The sequence below is a fragment of the Canis aureus genome, chromosome 18, assembly GCF_053574225.1.
Source record: "Canis aureus isolate CA01 chromosome 18, VMU_Caureus_v.1.0, whole genome shotgun sequence".
Taxonomy (NCBI): Eukaryota; Metazoa; Chordata; class Mammalia; order Carnivora; family Canidae; genus Canis; species Canis aureus.
Genome location: NC_135628.1, coordinates 29,738,138 through 29,762,748, shown reverse-complemented (window position 1 = coordinate 29,762,748; position 24,611 = coordinate 29,738,138). Strand labels below are relative to the sequence as shown.

Below are 24,611 nucleotides of genomic sequence, written 5' to 3'. Positions count from 1 at the left end.
CCAGGATCAGGCCCTTGGCTGAAGGCAGTGCTAAACCGCCGAGCCACCCGGGCTGCCCTACCAGCTTTTTTCTAAATTACTTTCTCTTTTCCCCCCTAAGCCTTGGGACCTCTGATAAAACTGATAAAATATTCTTTTTCTTTTTGGTGTGGTAAAATACACAGAGCATAAGATGTGTCATAATATCAAAATATCATTTTAACTATTTTTAAGTGTGTAATTCAGTGTCATTAAGTACATTCACATTGTGGCCCAACCATCATCCCCACTAGGTTTTTCATCTTCCAGAGCTGACAGTGTGTACCTGGTAAAAAGTAACGCTCCCTCTCCTTCCCCCAGCCCTAGCCCCACCCCCTTCCCCTCTACTGTTAGCTCTCACAACTACCACTCTGACTATTCCAGATACCTCCTGTGAGTGGAAAGCAAGTATTTGCCTTATGTGACTGGTTTATTCAATCACTTAGCATAATGTTTTCAAAAGGTTTGTCCATGTTGCAGCATGTGTCAGAATTTCCTTCCTTTTCAAAGCTGAATAATGTTCCATTGGTTGCATATGCTGCATTTTGTTTATCCACTCATCCACTGATGGACATTTAGGTTGCTTCCCCCTCCTGGCTATTGTGAATAATGCTGCTATGAACAGGAGTGCCCCGTAGCCTTTTCCTGCTTTCAAATGCTTGGGGTACATACTCAGAATCGTATGGCAATTCTCTGCTTAATTTGTTGAGGAACAGTCATATATTTTTTTCACAGTGGCTTCACAGAATTATTAGATTTCCACTGTGTTACATTTTTCTTCAATTGTTTGAAATAACTCTTTAGACTTACAGCATTCTTCTAGTTCTCTGTAGCTAGAGAAATAGTCAAGATATGCTTTTATTTCAATTGATTTGAACACAAAGATTGTGAGATGTCAAGAACAGGCTTTGCCAATAATTCCATAAGCTTCCAGCAGAAGTTCTTCCCTTTGCATCTTCACTTCTCATTCTAACTGCTGGGTACACACACTTCCTGGAGTTAAAAGCACAGCAAGGAAATATCTTTCATTTTGTTTCTTCACAATGTTTATGTGTAGAGATGACAACATAGTGTGCTTTGTCTTAATAAACTATGTAATCATTTTATTTGGTGGTTGCCTTTTTTTAAAGTATGTTTAAATAATGTTGCCATGAGCATCTTCACAGAACTCTATATTTTTCTTGAATGATTTTCTGATCTGCATTAGGACAAATTTTCAGAAGTAGAGAAGACCGTGGCTCTGCTTAACACTTTTCTAAGGGAGATTCAACTTCCTTGTAACCTTAACATTTGACTTCCCAGAGATTGATTTATGACTTAAAAATTATATGTGTTGTTAAAATAACACTTTGTTATTCAATAAATTTTAAGAACTTAATCTTAGCCAAATTAAAAAAAACAGATTTTTGATTTTTATTTTAATGTATGCTAGAGGAAACCTGAATATCTTAGAAGTTGTCATTCAAAATATTTGTTTATATAAATGCATACTAGTTTTCCCTTCATTAGCTCTCAGAGAACTTTCTAAATATATTTAACATTTTTAAACATGTGTACCTACTTATAAGAAGAGAGATGAATCTCTCTGCTGATATTTTTACTGAGGATCTGTATATCATTAAATCAACCATATGTACACAGAACCTATTAGTATATAGCTCTTTGGTAGTACTATGAAAGAGAATTTAAAATATATATTCTGCCCTGGAAAAGATAATAATGCCAAAGGATCTATTCAGAGTGGTTCTAAAAAAAAGTTTGTCAAGACAAGCAATAGATAATCAATGTATCAATATTCAAAACATTGTACGGACCACCACAGCCATTTACAGGCCAAAGAGGTCAGTGGGGTCTGAGTGATAAAGAAATTCCATGTGACAGTGAAAGTGAGATTAAATAGGTAGTGAAGAAATTAATACACAGTTCTAATTTTTGTCATTCAGAATAAAGAATTGAAAGTAGCTAGAGCTGCTCCCCTATTTGATGCCACTACCTCTCTCAACTTCTCCAGAGGTAAGTAGTGATCTCTGATCTCTGTTGCATAGACATGATGTCTGTGCCCTTTGCTGTTCTCCATCTTTTGGTGAAGATGGGAACAACTCAACTAAATTTACTCCAGGGCAGTACTCTAAAATCTTGAGAGGGCAAATGTATTACAAGACTAATTCTTAGGATTTTTTGAGGGTATGTTCATAGGTACAAATGCTTTTTGAATGACCTTTTCACAAAATCAGTGCACTGATGGAGAAAGCTGTCAGAGATTTTCTCTGAGAGAGTTCAATTGTGCAGAATCTAACTAAAACTGAATTCTTGAAGGTAAGCGTGTATTTAGGAGGCTGGCTAGAGTCAAGGAGGTGGGGGGTGGGGAATTCTTCAGTTAGTTACCTAATTTTTTGGGACACCTTTTTACATAATCTTTTACAGTCACACAAATTCTGTTTTGATACTTCTGTTGAATTAGCTCATGTCTACTTTTAGTCACTGAGTGAGCGAATAGTGAAGTGAGATGAGAACTTTTTCTGGTCTTCACTAATTCTCTTGAGTTTGTCTTGTCTCTTCTTTGAGTACTTCATGTGTCCAAAATAATAGCTTTTCTCTGAAGGACAAAGTTGGGGGGGGGGGGAATAACAGTTTGAACACCCCCAAAAGGATTTATTTATTTTAAAAAAGCATGACTTCCTATGGTAGTATGCAGTATTATTTTCATGCATGTACAGTTGAAACAAGATTTTAAAAAAATAGCTGTTGTAACAATAACCATAATCTAATTAGCATGTCCATCACTGTTCCTACATTTTCCAAAGTCTTCTAGGATCTCCTCTGGTTCCAAATCTCAGGGCTGGACACAGAAAAAACTTTGCAGACTTTTTTTTCTCTACAATTCAGTCTTTAGCAACTTCAGAGCTTTCTTCATGTTGTCGAGCACTAATGGGAAAAAGGTTGCCACAGTTAACAAAGATGTCACCAGAAATTATACTGATAGCTTTAGTAACCCCTAAACGTAGATATTTATTCGTTGTTGAATGGGGTGCTGTTTCATGATAGGGTGAACAATTGGTAAATTTGTTATAAATTTTTTTCTAAAAGTAGGTGAATTAGCTTTTATTACACAAGCCAATTGTCTTCCAATATTTATTACATGTCTTTTCTACAAAGCATTGTAATATCACCTGTGCAGGATACCTGCCTTTAAGGAATTCAAAGTCTTATTAAGAAATATATCTTGAGAATGGCCAGTATGTGAAATGTGCTTCCTTGGTCCTCCCTGCACCCTCTGGAGGCATCGCTAATGGACTAGGATAATCTTGGCTGCTGCCCAGATGCAGCCTCAAGTCTTCCCCGGCATAATGTTCTAGGTCAGTGCCGCTCAATAGATATATTTGTGATAATGAAAAATATTTAGTGCCTGTGCATTGAGTCCTTAAACTGGTTACTATGCCTAAGGAACTGAATTTTAAATTTTAATTAATGTAATATTAAAGAGTTATGTGTAGCTCATGGCTTCCATGTTGGGCAGTACAGTGCTAGGCAGCCTCTAGTCATTGTGCAGAATTGGTTCTTAGGACAAAACCCAATTTTCTTCCATGAAGGACTAATTAGATGCCACAACTAGGTACAGTCTCCCATTGAGGTGCTTTGTCCTGAGTCTCTCAACATTTTTTTCTTTCCATTTTATGGCAACTCCAGGGAAAGTGAGTATCTTACCAACTATTGGGAAAAATCTTTACTTCTGATCTTTAAAATTGAACCTAAACTCAACATCAACAAACTGGACTACATTATTTCACTTTCATTATTCGGAGAAAGTGTTTAAGGCATGCAGATTCCTGTTATAATAGTACAGTTACTCTTGCACTTGATTCTATGGTAGAAGGAGTTTGTGTGATCGGGTGCCTAAGGAAAAGCAGGAAATAGGATCATAGAATCCTCCTAGAGGAAAAGATACCCAATCTAAAGAATCTTTCACTGAGATTTAAATAAATGAGACCAAGGTGAATATGATTTGCCAGAGAGCACAAGGCTAGTTAAGGCCAAACATCCTGTGTGTCTGAGCAGAGCTTTCTCCTTCCTCATCATGGACTCCACTCCTAGCACAACAGCAAAGAGCCATGTCAAGGAGAGGACACTTACGTAGAGCTATATCTGAAGGTTCATAAGCGTAGAGACGATTTGAGTATCTTCCAGTGATGTCAGCTCTAACTGTCAGGGATGGGTCTACAAAGAAAAAACAAACAGGAATGGAGTTTCTGTTCCCGAGTAAGCTCTGTTGCATGAGGAAGCCCAGGTACTTATCCACGGCCAATGTAAAGAACACAGCGTGTGATCTGCCTTGTGGAGCTCTAGTCTATCTACTCTGCAACCCGGCCTGGCTGCCAGTACCCAAAGCAAGGCCTGGAGCACTTGACAGCTGTGCAATGCTATTTGTGGGAAAGGTTATGAACCCTGCTGTCTATCTATAGCAACCTGAAAACAGAATTATCCATACTGGCAGGGAGGTGTTGGGTACCTTGGTGAAAACACTGGCTTTCTCTGCTAAAGAATTAATTTAAACTTTTGAAATGATTATGTCGTAATTGCAGCATGTTACCAAGAACAACCTAGATAATTAGAAACCCACATCCAATGCTAGTTTTCAAAACCAAGGGTGGTTTTTAATGAATAGAAGAATGCAAACCCTTAAGAACATCAAAGGTCAAACAAGCCTGTAGGGCCCCTCTCTTTTCATTATATTGTTATCTAGCTGCATTTAAAAAAGATTTAGGAGTCTTTCCCTTTGTAAACATATGTCCCTAGAGGTTTAAATCCTTTTTTCCAGGTTTTATATTTAATTTGAAGCTATCAACTAATGAGAAAAGAAGGCATTTTAAACATAAGGTGTATCAAAAAGGGAGGTACTAGGATCTACACAGGTCTAGAAACCTTGGCTCGTGAGAGAGGATTGAAGGGGCCTAAGGTGCATGTCCTGAAAACTAGATGTAGGCATGGGAGAACCAGCTGCTTGTATGTAAATTCTGCCACTGGTACTTAAGTGGACAATCTGTCATTTCAGAATGTTGGAATGGGCCCAATTGACATTAATTACAAAAAGCAGACAGTTATTTGTTCAACAAAGACTTAAAACCTATTATACTTCTGCTACGTGCAGAGGATATAAACACGGGGTCTAGTCTTTGTAATAAATTAACATAAGAAAAGCTTTTTAACTGCCCAATCTTTGGCTCACAACACCACAGGCAGCACAGTGGAACTACCTAGAAAGCTTTAAGAAAGACATCCAGCCTCCCACCCTGCAAGATTTGAATATAATTGGTTTTAGGTGTGGCCTGGGCTGCTTGATTTTTAAAATCTTCTGGGTGATTCTAACATGTAGCCAGTGTCTACATTCCTGAGCTGAGTTGGTTCTTTTGGAAGGAATTGAATGTGGGTTAAAATGCCCTGAGACAGGAATAATGCTATGAAAAGAACTGCACACAGTGTAACTGGATGACCTATAAAGTCCCAATTTAAGTGTTCTAGATTTTCTAAATCCTAACAAAACTGAATCTATAAAATTAGCTCGAGGTCAGCCTTCCTCATTTTTATCCTTCACTTGTTTCTTTCCTCTGTTATGTGCATTTAGTGTGAACTTGGATGGATTGTATAGGTGAACCAGTTGATGAGTGTGAGCTCCACCATGTGATAGATTTATTTCTACATTGTCCTTGAATCACTATAACTTGGCTCAAAGCCAATCTCAATTCATGTGTCTAATCATTTAACAAGTATTTATTGCCAGCCTACCATAGGGTCATGATGAAACTATGATGGTCAGAAGAAATAGACACAGGCCCAGCCACAAAGAGCTGTAGTCCTATGGGGAAAATAAATACTGAACAATCACCTGATAAATACAAAATTATAACTGAGGAGAGAGTGCCTACTGAGAGGAGCATGGTGCCACAAGAGCACATAGTGCGGATTGTGTCCAGTCAGTGAATGACAGTGATGACTGGGGAGTTAATTAGGCAATGGCAAGGTGTATGAGGTAAGCAGGAAAAGCTTGCCAGTAGAGGGAACAGCATATGAAAAGTACCAGTGGCTGGAAGGAGCATGGCTCTTCTGATTTCTTCCAGCCATATTCCTAATGTGCCCCCCCAAAAAAATTATCAAAAAATGTCAAAAAAAAATCCAACATACAAATTGAAAGTTTGCCTGATGAAAAATATGAATTTACAGACCTGATGATGTATTCAGGAAAATGAGTAATACATTTAAACAGTTAGTAGAGTGCTTTCTTCTCAGATGTATTTGTGACAGGGCACGGTACATTTACGTTAGCAGATGAGAAACAAACGTGGAAATAGGTATACGTTTGAATTTTCTAATGATGAAATGTTGAGAAATGTAAAGGAATGTTAGACCCCTGGCTAAGGTGTGACAATGGCCATGGCCAAAATGGAGTGGCAGGAGAGAGAGGGGGCGCAGCACTTGGGCAATTATCACTGTGCTTGATCTCATTGCCATCTTTACTTACCTACGAATATGATCCTGGGGACATACTGGCCATCAGGAGAAAGGTGTTTGTCAGTTGTTTCATACTAAAATTAAAAGAAAAGACAGCTTTTAGTTTGTCTATTCTTTAGTTATTTTCAAACTCATTAATACAGAAATGTGGCCATTACTGGGATGGGCTTCTTGAGATGCTGTAAGGCACATCTCTTCCACCGGGAGTTTATGACCCAGATGGGGAGGCAAGCTATACACATGAAGTTGCTCTAAAGCTAGAGCAAACTAATGCAGAACTTGAGGTAGAGAGCGAGTGAATGAATATGATGAAGAGCAAAAAAAGTTCAAGAAGGGAGACTATAGAGCGAGTTACAGCATTTGGGATGAGTTACATCTTGGATGAGATAGGAGGAAATAGAACAATGAAAACCAGTCATTTTCAGAGAAATTACAGAAACAAACAGGCTTATCTTATGGCACTTATCTTTAAGGAATGCATGTCACTTGAGAGATACAGTAGGAAAATGAATATTGAGGATCCAGTTGGTGCAGTGTTATGAAGGAAGACCAGTAGGTGCAGCGGGCAGGTTAGATGACCAGAGCAGGGCATCTAACCTTGTATGCAAATTTCACTAAGACTCTCTGAAGTGGGTAAGGAGGAATCTTAAAAAATGAATAGGAGTCAGATATGTGAAAAATTAGGTTACTCCAGGCAGTGGTAGAGATGGCACAAAGGTAAAGGAAAGGCATAGCACTTTCTGGTATGACCATGAGTTTGGGAAGGATTGAAATATAGGGGATGTATGATGCAGTGGAGAAAGAAAATGCTGGAGAGCTGCTTCCAGGGCCGGCTCATGAGAGGTCTTGCACACCATGCCAGTGTTTGCTCGTGTTCAGAAATAGATCAAAACCACTGGAGGGATTTAGAAGTACCATAATCCCAGTTTGGTTTTTAGAATCATTACTCTGAAGGCTATGTGGGATTAGCTGGGATTTATTTTGTAGGCAGCGAGCCATTTAGTAATATTGTAGTAAATCAGGCAAAGAGAAATTCTTACACTAAATAGTGGGCCTCACTTTATATGGAAGTGACCGATAGCAAGAATATTGAGACATTAGAACCACATCGTTTTTTGACTACTGGAGGCCTGGAGGAGAACACAGTCTTGAATGAAACTTTCAGTGAAACACGTAATAAAATTGAGCTATTTGCAAATCTTGCACCAAGCTGATAAATTCATTGTTGGACATGTTGAGATTAAGCTAATAATGCAATATCTGGACCACAGTGGCACACACAAGTGGGAAATTGTTGCCTGTTTGAGTTAGATGTGGGAATTAACCATGCATGGGCATTGATTAAAGGCAGCTGTGGATGAAATTGTTCATAGAGAATATAAAATATTAAAAAGAATATAAAATATTAAGGAGTCAAGTAGAGATTCACCAAGTCACTAATATTAAAAGGTAGGAAGAGGAAGAGAAGCCTATGGAAAGAGATACTGATGTGAATGCTCTTTGAAGAAGTCAACCTTTGTCAACTTGTGAAGAGGTAGAGAAAGAGAGAAAGAGGGTGGTGAAGGGGAAGGAAGGGAAGGAGGGAGAAGACATAGGGTTAGGTCATCTTGTGAGTTGTTTACTGTTTGCTTGTTTCCTTTTGGAAGGAAAGTGGAACCTGTTTGTATCTGAGTAGAAAGAACATGCAGGCAGAAATGTCAGCCATCAGGAAGGGTGTTGATGATGAGGTAAGGTGGGAATGCATGAGGCTAAAGCCCACGTGCAGTGATGTGCTTTAGACAGCCGGGAAACTGTCACTCCCAGGGAGAGAGGGGACAAGGCCTAAGAAGGGGTGTAGAACATCAATACTGTAGGGGAAGGGGCCTGGGAAGAGATTTGTAAAGATAAAAACCTTCCCATTAGTATAGCAACAGAGAAAGCCCTGACCACAGGAGCCTATTTTTCAGATAGCCTAAAATGATTAATTACTAAATAAAAGCATAGCTGTGCAAAATAGATTATGAATAAAATATCTTTTTTTTTTCTTTGTAATCTGTGAGATGTGATCCTTGGGATAGACCCCAGTCAGTGCAGTGGGACTAATATGCACAGGAAAAATGAATCATCCATTTCAAATAATGAGCCATGGAGAAAGGTCAGTGATGATGAAAAGTGAACTTACGACTAGATTGAGGAGGACAAACTGCTCTGCCAATTTCTGGATTTCTTTATTTTCAGCAAACACTTTCTTTAAAGCTAGAAAATACAAAAGAATCATGAAGTATCCATCTCATTGCTGGTTGAAACCATTGTTCTCTGTTATATTTTATGCTGAACTGTATATTTAATATACTAACTTTGCCTTTTGAGGAAACAATTAGTGAAGTAGTATCTAGGCCAGTGACTACCTTTGCTGCTTGCCATTCACTCATTCATTCATCCACCCATTTTTTTCCAACCCATATTTATTGAGAGATTCCTATGTGGTGCACCCTGTTCTATGCACTTGGTAATATAGCAGTGAAAAAACAAAAAGAAAGGTAATGTGTTGTCTTCCTAGAGCTCAAATGCTTATGTGTGACAAAGACCATAAACAAGTAAATACATAATCTAATAACTTCAGATGGAGATATGTACTTTGAAAAAAAATGAAGAAAGGCAAGAGGTTTAGGAGCCATAGAATGGTCAGGGTAGACCTATCAGAGAAGGTAACGTTAAAGGAGAAAAGAATCCGTTCTAAGATTTATGGGGTATGCCATACTAGATGAAAGAGGCAGCAAGAGCAATAGCCCTGAGGCAGAATGCATTTAGGTCCTGGAAGAAAAGCACAAAGGCCAGGCTAGATGGAGTGGAGAAAAACCAAAGGAAGAATGGTAAGAAAGCAAAGATAGCCAGGGGCTGGATTATGTCCAGCCTTGTAGACCATGATCCAGAATTTAGATTTAATTTACTTTTTTTTCTCTCTCTTTTTTAAGATTTTTATTTATTTATTCCTCATGAGACACAGAGAAAGAGAGAGAGGCAGAGACACAGGCAGAGGGAGAAGCAGGCTCCATGCTGGGAGCCTGCTGTGGGACTCAATCCCGGGTCTTCAGGATCAGGCCCTGGGCTGAAGCCGGTGCTAAACTGCTGAGCCACTGGGCTGCCCTAGATTTAATTTACTTGTGATAAGAAGCCACATGAGTGGCTTGAGCACATGAGTGAAGGGATCTGATTTATGTTTAACAGCCTCCTTCTGACTTTGGATGGAGAACTCACTGAAGGTGACCAGTTAGGTGGCTTCACAGTATCCTAGACAAGATGCGACCGTGGTTTGGATCAGGGCAGTAGAAATGACAATAGGAAGTGGTTGGATTTGGGCGAGACCTACATAATATATGGAGCCCAGGAAAAACAGAATTATGGAGCCTCTTCTTCAAAAATGATTATGTATTTTAAGACAGCACCAACCAGAGACTTAAATCTAGCAGAGGAACCTTCCAGGCACTGGGCCTTGGATGCCTGCACAGCTTGCAAGTCCATGAAGCTGGGGTTGGCTTTGGATATATTTGGAAGGTAAAGCAGTGGTATTTGCTGATGGAGTAGACATGGGATATAAGAGAAAGCAAGAAGTCAAGGATGAATCTTAAAGTTTGTTTTTGTTTTTTTAAATGTGCACCAGCAGTTAACACAAAGTATGGAAATATTTAAGTTAAACTATGTTTTTACTATATATTCTGTTTTATTTTTAGATATTCTGTTTTATTTAACTGTGCCAGGCACTCAGGCTAAAAAGAGAGAGACCCGAATCTTGGCCCTATAGCTACAAGCCTATAAGGAAAAGTATAGTTAAAAAAATAGATTACCTTGACTGTGTGGGCATTCATCCAGGTGATGGATAATCATTAAGGGTTTGTTGCTGTAAGAGACAAAAGAGAAATTGGGTAATTTTAATGAGTAAGATTTCGTGTATAGCTACTTATCACTAGATGGTGCTCTTGTGAGCTGTGAGAGAACTCTGTAGCCCTCGTCTTTACCTTGTCTTGGATTTGTATAAAGCTTCTTCATAGGTCTGAGTCCAGATGAGCTGATCACCCCAACCTAGGACAAAATGAACCAGTATATTTAAAGCTATTACAATTTCAGGCTAAAGCTGTTGAAAAGCAGTTGTAAAGACTGGGATAAATATATACTGGATACTAATTGAATGCAAAATCCTCTAGAGAAAGTAGAAGCAATTATAAACTTTGATAAATTTAGAAGAAACACATTAAAAAATATTTTTGGCACACAAGTCTCAGCGTCTCAATGAGGCAGTGTTGGAAGCCAACTGGAGGCTGACTCCTACCTCTGGAGAGGGTCTGGGGCAGTTTGGGGGCTGAGTCCTTGGTATCTTTCTTTGCTCCTGATTTAACTGTGATATCTTTGGCCAGAGTGTAAGAGAGGGCGACGAGGAGCAAAAATGCTGACACCGAGATCTTCTCCATGGCAAATCTGATATGGAAAACAAACAGGCAAAATGTCAGTAACACAAAAGGGAATTAGTGGCCATTAGAACCCTCAGACTACATCACAACCCTGACATATAAAGAACTTGAGGCTTAGTATGAAAACCTTCCTTCCACACAATTTTCCTAAGACTGCATAGTATAAGTATCTATCAACTTTTGCATCTATCAGTAAACCCATGTAGATGTAAATATACTGATATAGCTCTCCATAGAAGCCTACAGTATAGAAATAGGTATATAGATAGCGAGAGAGGCAGAGACATAAGCAGTGGGAGAAGCAGGCTCTGTGCAGGGAGCCCGATGTGGGACTTGATCTGGGGACTCTGGGACCACTCCCTGAGCCGAAGGCTGATGCCCAATTGCTGAGCCACACAAGCATCCCAAAATTTTAAATTTCAAACATTTTAGTACTGGAAGGTGCCTTAGGTGTTACCACCTCCATTTCTACTCCCCATGCCTCATTTTATAGATGGAGAATATGAAATTCAGGGAGATGAGGGCTTGAGAGATGGGTACAGAACTGAGTCCTCTGGATCTTGTCATTTTGCAGTGCTGGCTCCCATTTTCCCATCCTGAAACAATTACTCTAAACGTACATATTTCTTTCACCTTCTATTAAAATGGAGATATTGCCCTTAGAGAATTAGATCTAAGTAAAATTAATCCTTATTTAAATTAAAACCTGCCATCTTTGTCACTTAACTGAAAATTTGTATCCATATAACTCTCTCCCTTGTGTGACATTTACTCAAATTCCATTTATTACTTCTGAATTGACTAAAATATGTCTATGCAAGTTCAGTCTCCTGAAACAATTCTTTGACTCTGTCCATGGGCCTGGATAGTTAGGTGACTGTGGGTATATATTTTAGTGCACAAAAACCATTCTGTGGGGCTCATAACACAGAAATCAACTCTGTGTGTGTCTCTTTGTTAATTTTTTTCCCTTCCAGTTAGCTGAGACAGAAAACATGCAGCTGGTATGAAAACCTTCCTTCCACAGAATTTTCCTAAGACTGCATAGTATGACCAGACTGAAGTTAATTCCTTAGGAAAGTTATACTAATTCAAAGCAGATGCCTATAAACAGGAAAGTGAACATTATAGGTAAGATCCAGGAGTGAGCAAGGGAGGGAGCTAATTAGTAAACAGAGTTGCACTAGCAAATCACTATGGTTATCCATCACATGTAGAATTGGAGATTCCAGTAAAGACAAAGATTGAAATTGCTTAACACCTCACTGATACTGGTGTAGGTATCAATAAACTGCAAAGGAAGCAGGATGGACTATTAATACTTAATATTTTTTAAGGGGGGGAAAGTTTCTCATGTTCTTTTTTTTTTTTTTTTTTTTTTAGTTTCTCATGTTCTGATGGCTTGAGTGGGAATCTTTACTAAGCATTAGCTGTTTTTTTTTAAAAAAAGCATTTTAAGTTATAAATCCAGGCGATGCCTTGGCTTAAACTAACCAATTATTATCTATCCAAATCATGGTGTGTAGCCACAAAATGTCTGCTTCAAAAAACACAAACAAAAAGCAAGGATATACTTTCTTCATTTTCTACTCAGATAAGAATATCTACATAGGTCAACAGTTCCCAGCCTTGTTAGTACAAAGACTTTTTTTTAACATAGAAAAGAAAAAAAAAAGAACTTTGATATGAGAATAATTGTACTTTTAAAATATCAGTTGATTCAGAAACATATCTTGGCAACTACTTGGAATATATCAATAAACATTCGATTTTGTCTTTTATTTATAGCAATAGCCTCTATGTTAGAAAAAATTGTGAATCGGTGGTAGAGCATTTTTGTCTGTCTGGTTCATTGATGGTTCTTGTTGCATGACCCCTTGTCATAGCTCTGCAGAATACCAGCTGGAACAATTGACATAATGTATGTATTTTATGGCAGGATGACTCACTGAAGCCTAATGTCACTCCTGCTGTATAGATATACTACTGAGGGCTCATGTTCTGAGATTCATTCTATCAACTTTTCATAATAAGTAGCTTCTGCTTTGCAACGGTCCTGCATAAACCACCTCAAAACAGAATGCTAATCATGGGAGATAGTGAGAATTTGGACACATGCACAACCTGTTTGAAACCAGTACTTTTTACTGGTCACTATATGTCTAATCTTATCTTTAGCAGGGAATGAACTTGCAGGAAGTTTCCCTGCCCCTGTTGAAATGCTTCAGGAAAGCAGCCAGATCTCTCCTCTTACAGCCCAGCCCATGAATTTCAAGACTGAAGATGCAAAAAGAATATCTTTACAAGGGTTGGAGAAAGAGAATTATTTTTCTGATTTGCAGTAATATTGTGAATTGCAGTTCCTAGTGGGCAGTCTGATCTGAGATTTGCCAGTCCTGTGGGTCTGGGCTCTAGCCAGTGGGTGAGAAGCAGAGCTTTAAATGGTGAGCAGTACACAGTAATAGAAGACACTGGGTCCTGTCCTAGGCCTGAGCACCCTTAATTAGAATTCACCCACCCTTAAACCACTTATTTCTAGAGAGAGAACGTATTACCTTGAAACAGCTCAGGAACACAACCCTCTTCCAGGTCTGGCCAAAGAAAGGCCCTAATAAGCTGTTGATGGAAATTCCATTATTCATTCTCCAAATCCCATTTCGTTGTCCTGGGAACTACCTGGCCCTTCTCTCTCTGTTGATTCCTGCAACTTTACACAGTAATCTGAGCCCAAAACTCACTCTAGCAAGTGCCTTGTAAACAGTCTTGTTAGGAGTCTTACCTGCTTTCCCCACCCACCTGTCGGTATGAGCCAGCCGGCCTCAAAGCGGTCCAAGCCTCCTAGTGTGCTAGCTCAACCCAAGCCTCTATTTATGCACGGAGCACACCTCAATCCCACCCACTAATCCCGTATTTACATGTTGCAAACTCAGAAAGGAACTTTCCTTTTCCCCAGGAACGATCTTCCCTGGGCCAAGAGTTCTTTGTTTTTAAAAATGACATTGTACAGGGTATGCTTTTCAGTATGCATGTTTTTGACTGTTTGTGAAAATATATTGTGAAGAGACTTGGAAAAAGATGGGCAGAGTGCCAAATCCAGGTAAGCTTTAAATGAAGATATTTGATTCGTCTGAAGGCTGATTTGTCTTTACATGATTGGATGGAGCGTGTGGTTTATAGATTTTTTTCCCCTCCCCTTTGGGCAGATTGCCTTTATTTAGTTGAGAACACACAAGAGATGATTCACAATTCTAACTTCTCCAGCCATTTGACCTGCCACCCTCCATTGTAGTACAAATTATTTTTTACCATTCACTTCCTCTTCCTGGCAAACAAAATGTACACTCACAATGGCTACGAAGAGATTACAAGTCAGGCATTCACGGAGTATTTCAAAGCTGAGGAAGTTATTGAAAAAAGACACCTAATAATGTGAGTTTCTGTTAAATACACTGTAGTTGAATATATACAGCAACTTCCCTTGAAAAAGTTCATAAGGAATTCACAGATACTCTCATTTAACAGCAAACTTTTCTGCAAGGCATGCAGGAAGCCATTCACCTCATTTTTCAGACTGCGAAACAGGTCTGCAACTTGTTTTTTCACTCAAAATCATGCAATCATTCACTAAAGATTTTAGGACTGAACTCTGATTTTCTGTAAAAAATTTCTATCTTGAGTTTTGTTCATGAAGCTATATGCAATCCTTAAAAGCTTGAATGGATAAATCTTTAGCCACAGAAAATTAACTAATTGTATACAAACCCTACTTTTTAAAATGAGTTAAGGGATCCCTGGGTGGTGCAGCGGTTTAGCGCCTGCCTTTGGCCCAGGGCGCGATCCTGGAGACCCGGGATAGAATCCCACGTCGGGCTCCCGGTGCATGGAGCCTGCTTCTCCCTCTGCCTATGTCTCTGCCTCTCTCTTTCTTTCTCTGTGTGTGTGACTATCAAAAATAAATAAAAAAATAAAATGAGTTAAGATTATACTATTTCAAAACATTTTTAAGTATACATGTTTTTTGATAAAGCCAAAATTCCAATGGGCAAAGTAGTGGTTCCCAAAATACTGAATTTTCATTCCCTTACTAAAGGAGTTTACAGAGGTAATTTCTTTAGAAGTTCAAATGAAAACTGGTTGGCTCAGTAGATTGATCTTCTGACTCTTGATTTCTACTCAGGTCATGATCTCAGGGTCATGGGATCTCAATAAATAAATCTTAAAAAAAATGTTTGAAGACAATGATTTGAGATAAACATTAAAACTGGAAAGGCTTTTATATAAACCCTTAGTCTATTCACCCCTTAGAATATTCAACTCAATCCTCTCAGCTGTGCAGATGAAGAAACAAATATGTTAAAAAGTTAATGATGCTGAAGGTCTGACAATTCCTTTAGGGCATTGCTGGGACCAAAGCTCAGGTGTCCTCTAGTCCATCACCTGCTCAGAGTGGAAAGTGGGCAGTATTTGGGGTCACAAGATTTCAGTCTGAGTCCTGCATCCTGGTGCATGCTCATTGGACAAGCAGAGATGCCATTTACTTCTTTGAAAACTTTGATTTCCTTTTCTATAAAACAAGGGCGCTATTACCATATATGACTGTTCTGAAGCCTCTCCTTGGCTTCTTGAAGCTGTCTTCTCCCTACATCTTCACATGGCCTTCCTCTGTACCTATGTCCTAATTTCCTCTTATAAGGACACCAGTTATCTTGGATTAGGGCCCATTGTAATGATTTATTTTACCTTAATTTCCTTCCTAAAGACCCTATCTCCAAATATAGTCATATTCTGAAGTACTGGGGATTATGATTTAAACATCTGAAGTTTGAGAGAATACTTCAGTCCATACATTTGGTAATTAAAAATGTCTCAGGTTTGTTATAATTAATTACAATGGTATTGTAATTGTTCAACTTTATTCCTATGCCTGATCTTGTGTCAATAAATAGCCAGTACTTGTGCTAAGGTATGACAGGGAGGAAGTAATTATTAGAATATACCCTATACACATCATGATGATGATGAAAACTATGATTGGCATGCATAGCTTTCTTGGTGTGGAACAATGAGGGTTTTGTAAATGGTACAAGTTTCTTATATGTTATTAAATGTCATTACTTTTAACAGTGATGTCATGTAATCAGTGTTTTAGATTTGGTGAAAATATGTTGTTAGTAAATTGTTTTAGTTTTTTAAATAGGCTCCACACAGCATGGAGTCCAGCTTGGGGCTTGAACTCATAACTCTGAGATTAAGACCTGAGCTGAGATCAAAAGTCAGACTCAACCAACTGAACCACCCAGGAGCCCCAATAAATAACCATTTTGATTCCCCAAGTAAGATTTCATAATGTGTTATATAAGATAATGTTTGTCAACAATGTTTGACAATGTATGTCAAACTACACATAGTACCAATAACCCTAGAGATAGTTTAATTAAGGGTACTCTATACCTTTGTGTTTTATACATTTATGTCATCATACTTTCAGAGGCTTTTATTCATGCAGATTTCAAAGTAGATTATTTTATATTTTTCAGCAGAATTTGGAGACTTATAACAATAACTAGCAATTATTGAATATCCAGTAGGCACTGGGAACTTGACTATATTATTTCATTTATTTGCACGTTCTTTTATTTCTTCACCAAATAGTCATTGAATGTACTTGTGTAGCAAATAGTATGCCAGGCATTAAAGATAAAAAGGTGAAAAGGAAATGGTCAGTTATTGAGGTTGCCAGACATATACATAGACAATTGTCATTCAGAGCGTTAAGCCATGTCATGGAAAAACTCAAAGAAGTTGAAGACATTGCCCCTGTCCTAAGGTTACTTATGATCTGATTGAAAAATGAAGATAAAAACTCACTAAATATCATACAGTAAGGGACAAGTAGTCAGCTGTTATTTTAAAGAGAAGGTAGAGATTGATATCCACTATAATGTTTACATTGATAGTGGAAAGCAAGATTTCCAGATGGAGGAAAGGTTAAAGAATTTGCAAAATATGTTTGTTGGATATTTTTTGTTTGTTCGTTTATTTGTTGGATATTTAACATTAATTTGTTGGATATATTGATCTACTAAAGTGAGATCTATCCCGGTAACTCATGGACAATAGGTTCAGAAAGGTGTTTTGAGGCTAAATACCTGTGTCCTTGGATGTCATTATAAGGAGTTTAGATTTCACCCTTGGAAGGAAATGTCCTGTGGTGGTAAAGAGGGCCAGTTGTAGATTCAGATTGGTTTAAGTTCAAATCCAGCTTTATGATTATTGCATTCTCTACTAACCAACCCCTGCAAATTATTTAAACTTTCTGTGTTTTAGTTGTCTTGCTTGTAAAATGGAGATAGATAGCAAGACTTGCTTTCTACTTTCTGTGGAAGATAATATGAAACAATTGAGGTAGAGTGCTTCGAATGCTACATAGCGTGTAGTAAGGGTTCCGAAATATCAGTTATTATTATAGAATGTATTACTTGCTTCTCTGCATTACAATCAGTTAGGTCTCAGCCCATTAACTCCATTATGTAATGTTAAGTCTGTGAATTCCATGACAGCAGAATCTTTGATTCTTCTTTGATTATAGCCTATCACAGGGCTTAGACTTTCAAGACGTACTATTGGAAAAATGAATTTGTCATCATAACAACCTCGTCAGACATGATTGTTTTAGAAATAATGAAAGTAAATTCAGATGTATGGTTGCAATTGACTCAACGACTCAAAACTGATGAATGGAGGGATGACAGAAAGCCTCCATAATTGCTGATGGTTAATCCAATATTCCTTTCAGTCTACCAAGCTGCCTTCTGATGTCAGAAAGTAAAGAGAGAAAACTGTAAGCAAATGTTAACCTCCCCAAACAGAATAATAATGAGCTTTATGTGGAGGAAAATGAGAATAGCTTCTTGTCCTCAAGGACTTTGCCTCTAACAGAAGCTTTTCAAAATATTTATCTAACTGCAGATCAGATTGCTGAATGAAGAAGCTTTCCCTAAACTCTAGCTTAGAGAAATAGACACATAGCATTAGTGTTTTGACTTATAGGATGAGTTGATTGCCATTTTAGTTTATCTTGATGTTTGATGGGGGCTTTTGTGTACAAAAATAATTATTTTCTGGGACACCTGGGTGGCTCAGTGGTTGAGTTCCTGCCTTCAGCTCAGGGCATGATCCGGGGGTCCTCTGCCCATGTCTCTGCCTCTCTCTCTGTGTTTCTCATGAATAAATAAATAAAGTCTTAAAAAACTTTTTTCCCACTTTTGGGGTTTAATTGCTATTCAGTGTGTTAAAGGTAAAAATTTAAGGCTCACTTTCCCTAAATCAGGTTTAAGAATTAATTTCAGTAGGTTAAATTTACCAGATTAGATTTAACCTATGGACTTCAATAGACTCCATTAAAGATCACAAATTGATTCTTTTGTTTCAACAGATTTAAACTCAGTTGATCAATAACCTCTTTTACAAACTTTGTTAATAGAACTCTCTCAAATACTTTTAACTATGATTTACAAATTTAAAACCAGTACCTCTAATTCTCTTAAACTTTTAAAATGACCAATGGGGCAGATGTGCAGACATAATTAGCAAAACCTTTTTAAGCACTTTACCAATTCTTATAAAATCATGAACAGAAATTATTGAATATTAATTTCATTTCTATTAACCATTTAATGTTACAAATAGTCAAATATATTTTCAATTAAGATTCTAATTCTAGCTTATTTTTAATTGTTCATAGACTAATATTCAGATTCTTTAAAATATTAGCTTTTCTTATATCTTACAAACACCTAAATAGCAAACACATAAAAGTTATCTCAATAACTCAAAACTTATTCTTCAACTTCACACTTAGAAATCTTAATCCTGATCTGAGGAATATTGAGATCTGAGGAACTTCAACAATTTTATTCCTATTTCCATTCTTTCTTGGGGCCAGCAAAGAGGAAGCAGATTAACCTCTTACATGGACAAAGGTTCCTGGGTCTAAAGTTTGGGACTATGATATGCATCAAAAGCTGCAAAGTAGTTATTGACATATTAATTTAAAGTTGTACCGTTAGATGTATTTCTCAAGGGAAAGTCTAGAGCAGAAGGCTCTACACTGAGCCTTATAGGGAGGTGAGGAAAAAAAGTGCTTGTAGGGCAAAAAAAGAAGCAGACAGAAAAGAGTATGAGGACATCCAAGACAGTGCTATGTCCCGAATCCAAGTGTAGCAGGACCTATGAGCATGAGTCAACAACCTGCATGTAATGCAGGTGAGATAGTTTAGGGCTGGAGAAAGGTACCCACCGCTTTAAAGCATTTGAATGGTTTCCAGAGCTGTCTGACTTGTAGCCAGACACTTGGAGAAGACGTCTGATTGGGTCAAATTAGTTGTTTTAAGTCAAAATTCATGAGTAGCATGGGTTGAAATATTGAAAAGCCATATTCTCTGATGTAGAAGTGTGTTATCTTCTTGGGTCATGAATAAGTGATTATATGTCCCACTTTGTCCAGAAACGTCTCATTTTAGGCCTGTTGCTGAGTATAATAATTAAAAATATCCCCCTTTACTCTCTGAAGTAGTATAATTTGGGTAATAATCATATTGTCTAGATGATGAAATCTATCAATGTGCTCTGTAGGAAAAATGCTCACACATGTTTCTCCTTTGAGGAATCCATAAACCCCAGCTTAAACACTCTTGCTCGAGTGTTCATATGTGTATTAGCCATCTCAAGGAGCCCACAGCTTTAGAATTTTTGCATTTAGCTCTCTGTACTTGTTTTATAGCAGAGTCTAACATTTCTTCCTGGTTATCAGGAATTTTATACTTTGTACTAAACTGGAAGGAATCCTTAGTATTCTAGGCATTAAAGTCTCTTGTTTTACCTGAATAAAGATCCACATTCCAAAATCCTTTTAGATCATGGTAGAGATGTGCTTTATAGGGAAGAAGACATAAAAAGTAATTTAAAATGTATACAGTGTGGGTGAATGCTTTCCCTATGAATTCTAATCTTTTTGAAATTGAGTATGTATAAAGGAAACACTAGTATCATCCTATTATGTTGAATTGAAGTTCATTGCCAGTTGATATGAATAATCTCATAAATAATTAGACTCTCCTGTGGAAGTGATATGCTACTGATGAGTTTGAATAGGGTGGAAACAGGAGTAATTTAAAAATATGTATTTGGTTCTAGTAACTTCTTTAGCCATATATGAAAGGAGTTCAACTTCATTAAGGAGACGTGTCCTTAGCAGTTGGAGTCTGACCCTAGAGTCAATATTGTTACATGACAAATACACTTCTGCGGGTGGAGTCCTGAACAAGCAGAGATGCCGTCCGAAGCTGTCATTCCTCCTTATGCAAGTGATTTTTTAAAAGCCTAATCCTGCCTTCTGAGATAGCATTACCCTGACTTCAGTTCTAGGATATTTCTTTTGGTAATTTTTTAAACTTTTCTCCTTCAAAAACTATTTACCATTATTTTTCCTATCCAGAGTGAACAGACACATTGTCTGTGGTCATGACTTGAGTTTTCTATCTTATGATCTGGCTGTCTGTGCATTGATGTGGCATGTGTTTTGTAAGGGACAGTGGCAAATGAATATAAGTGTAATATGGAAACAACAAAATATTACGTATCAATATTTGCTTGGTATACTCTAGCCTATGATATAATGCTTCAAAGTTAGTGAAGTTTTCTTTAGTGAGTAAAAAACCTGTAAATTTTAGTATTTTCACCTACAGCAGAAAACACTCTACTATTAAACAAGTGGGATCAAAAAGAAAGTCCTATTATGTTTATAATTTTCTCAACTGTCAAATACTAATAAGTAATTTCCCAAAACTTCAACTTTGTGGTGCATATAAATGAATATATAAGTGGGCATAAAATTGAACTTTCTTGGCATCTTTTTGTGATCTATGATTCCAAATTTGCCTTGAGTGTGCTTGTGTGTGTCTTTTATATACCAATTAATTCTGTTATATTGTTTCTCCAAATGGAATAATTGGTTTCAAAATCTGAGTTTGGATAATTTTGAGGTTTTCAAGAAAAAACAACCCTTCACTAATGATGATTTAAAGAAATATAATCACTTACTGCTTTCACAAATTGATCTTTTTGGGACACATTGCGCTGATTTTTTATGTTTTATCCTTAAAGTACCAATGAAAGAGTAACACGTACTTACATTCTCAGTCTTCTGTTTGCCTGTGTTTCCAGGTGACTCATTCTGTAATAACTTTATTCTCCTAGTCCTCAGCAGTAAGTCAGCCCTGAAAGCAAACAGAGAACATTTACTTTCTTCCAGATTTCTTTAAACCTCGTCATCATTTTAAGACTAGATTTTGTGGTGTTCGTCGCGTTGCATTTTTCCTAATCTGTGCTTATAGGAAAATACCACATTTGTTCATTATTTCTATTCTTTTCAACTGGGCACAATGGGAAAAAATGGGTTCTAATTCAGTGAATATTGAAGATGTAATTTTAGAAGTGTGTCTTAATTACAGTTAAACCAGTTTTCTATTATTCTTATTTTATGTTGGTATGCCAAATGAAAATCTCTAAGTATAAGAAATCCTATCAACTAATTACTGTAAATGTTCAGCCATTTGATAAATTTGGTCGATTTCCTGAGGTTGTAAGTATAGTTTAAGGGATTTTGAGTGTCTCCAGGGCACGAAATGCAGATATCCTATAAAGAGGTTTTCATATGGAATCATTCAGGTCTTTTGTTTAAAATACCAGAATTAGTATTATGATAGTTTTTGTTTTATAAGCACCAAACTATGGATAGGGAATTTTTAAAAATGCAGATGACTACATGGACATCTTATTTACAACTTAAAGATGAGTCTTATCGGATTCATTTCACTAGTCCTATTCAGGCTCACCTTATACTGCTCTTAAATGAAAATCTTCATTTCTTCACAGTGATTGCAGAAAGACTTTTATGTAACATGACCAAAATTTGTATCATCTACAGCTCAGATTAGTTTAGGAAACTGGGATTAATGGCCTTCTGAAGACGGGGAAAGGGAATAAAGCAAAAAAAAAAAAATCTGTGAAAATAATTACAACTTCTGAAATCATACATTTTAGTGTATGTCTTAAATTATTATTAATAACCATAGCAGTGATTTCTGAAGTTTTAAGGTGCTGACACAAGCACAATTTTCTCAAAATGTAATTGGCCATTCATCCTATGTTGAATATTCTCTTGATTCTTGGTAGTAAATTGGGTGCTGTGGTTAGAACATTTCCCCCTTGTGGCTTCATTTGTCAATGTTTATCATAAGCTTCTCCTGCATAATTTCCCTATTGGAGTCATCTGATAGTTTAGTACTACTGGACTATGGAAAAGTGGATAAAAGGGCGTAAAATGGTTGCTCTGTGACTACTAAACTAACACATGAATTTTAATAAAGAGTTTTTTTTTCTGCAAAATTACTCCCATAGGTAGAATTAAATTTTTATTTTTATTGGTTTGGGGTGTTATTTTTGCAACCATTTCAAACAGTATACCTTGCTGAATTTTGGCAAAATTGCCTCTCTTTGTTGATTAACTACATGTTCTGAGCTAGATTAAACCAGAGATCTAGTATGAAGTAATAAAATATTTATTTTGGCATGTGATGCAAGAAAGACTAAACTTGAACCCATAAATGGGCACTCAACTCTGTGGTCAACTAATATTCACAAGCAAGAAAGAATATCTATTCGAAAAAGGATAGTCCAGGGATGCCTGGGTGGCTCAGTGGTTGAGTGCCTGCCTTTGGCCCAGGGTGTGATCCTGGGGTCGCGGGATCTAGTCCCACTTCGGGCTCCCTGCATGGAGCCTGCTTCTCTCTCTGCCTGTCTCTACCTCTCTCTCTCTCTCTGTGTCTCTCATGAATAAATAAATAAAATCTGAAAAAAAAGACAGTTTATTCAATAAATGGTGTTGGGAAAATTGGACAGCCACGCGCAGAAGAATGAAACTAGACCATTCTCTTACACCATACACAAAGATAAGCTCAAAATGGTTGAAAGATCTAAATGTGAGACAAGAATCTATCAAAATCCTAGAGAAGAACACAGGCAACACCCTTTTTGGACTTGGCCACAGTAACTTCTTGCAAGATACAGCTATGAAGGCAAAGGAAACAAAAGCAAAAATGAACTATTGGAACTTAATCAGGATAAAAAGCTTTTGCACAGCAAAAAAAACAGTCAACCAAACTAAAAGACAACCTACAGAATGGGAGAAGATATTTGCAAATGACCTATCAGATAAAGGACTAGTATCCAAGATCTATAAAGGACTTATTAAACTCAACACCCAAGAAACAAACAACCCAATCATGAAATGGGCAAAAGACATGAACAGAAATTTCACCAATGAAGACATACACATGGCCAACAAGCACGTGAGAAAATGCTCCGCATCACTTTCCATGAGGGAAATACAAATCAAAACCACAATGAGATACCACCTCACACCAGTGAGAATGGAGTAAATTAACAAGACAGGAAACAACAAATGTTGGAGAGGATGTGGAGAAAGGGGGAACCCCCTTACACTGTCGGTGGAATGTGAACTGGTACAGCCACTCTGGAAAACTGTGTGAATGTTCCTCAAAGAGTTAAAAATGGAACTACCCTATGACCCAGCAATTGCACTACTGGGGATTTACCCCAAAGATACAGGTGTAGTGAAATGCTGGGACCTGCACCCCAATGTTTATAACAGCAATGTCTACAATAGCCAAACTGTGGAAGGAGCCATGATGTCCTTTGACAGATGAATGGATAAAGAAGATGTGGTCTATGTATACAATGGGATATTACTCAGCCACTAGAAAGGATGAATAACCACCATTTGCTTCAAGGTGGATGGAACTGGAGGGTATTATGCTGAGTGAAGTAAGTCAGTTGGAGAAGGACAATCTTTATATGGTTTCACTCATATAGGGAATATAAGAAAAGTGAAAGGGATTATAAGGGAAAGGAGGGGAACTGAGTGAGAAAAATTAGAGAGGGAGACACTGGGTGTTATACTATATGTTGGCAAATCAAACTTCAATAAAAACAAAAACAAATTGAAAAAAAAAAAGACTAAACTTAAAAAAAAGAATCCTCAAAGCATATCATACTGGAAACAATGGTATATCCTCTGAAATCCTGTCACTAGGAAGCAGAGCTACAGATTGAACTAGCTCATAATCTTTTAAAAAAATGACAGCTTTCACAGGGAGCTTTGCACATCATTCTGAGTTTCTGATTTTGTGACCATTTTCCCTTTTGCAAGCCATTCTGAAGGAACATCTCAGGTTAAAAGATAATGCAATAGAGGTGTTTTATGCTCAGAAGGAGGATGTTCCCAATGCAAAAGTGGTGCCCAGTGGACAACTTTATGCTAGCTTATTGCCAGGCGCTGGTTAAATATAAAGAGTTTAATAGTTTCTTTCCAATCACAGGTCAGCATCGAAGATATGGCTACAAATTCCATTGTTTAGGCTGTGTTATTATCTAAAGTCCAAGAAAAAAGTAATTCCAGGGTCATATCTGTACTCAGTGCTTATTGCAAAAGGAGGAGAAATAAGACAATGCTTCTTCCACCCACCAGTAAAACCCAAAAAATCCCTGGGCCTTCTTTGTACC

The 24,611-nt window shown here is 37.5% G+C and overlaps 1 protein-coding gene across 3 annotated transcripts; it reads right to left on the bottom strand.

Moving 5' to 3' along the window:
- Positions 1–871: 871 nt before the first annotated feature.
- On the bottom strand, positions 872–13,868 carry AGR2 (anterior gradient 2, protein disulphide isomerase family member). Of its 3 annotated transcripts, none has more exons than XM_077856655.1 (8): positions 13,764–13,868; positions 10,829–10,974; positions 10,518–10,581; positions 10,347–10,399; positions 8,684–8,757; positions 6,533–6,596; positions 4,150–4,233; positions 872–2,943 (listed from the first exon to the last, which is right to left on the bottom strand). In XM_077856655.1, the coding sequence occupies exons 2-8, from the start codon at positions 10,965–10,967 to the stop codon at positions 2,894–2,896; spliced, it is 528 nt and encodes a 175-aa protein (XP_077712781.1). In that variant the 5' UTR covers positions 10,968–10,974; positions 13,764–13,868; the 3' UTR covers positions 872–2,893. The 3 variants fall into 3 exon arrangements, with proteins under 3 accessions (XP_077712781.1, XP_077712782.1, XP_077712783.1); XM_077856656.1 differs by having other exon boundaries at positions 13,747–13,858; XM_077856657.1 differs by lacking the exon at positions 13,764–13,868 and adding an exon at positions 13,523–13,680.
- Between the last annotated feature and the right edge of the window lie 10,743 nt (positions 13,869–24,611).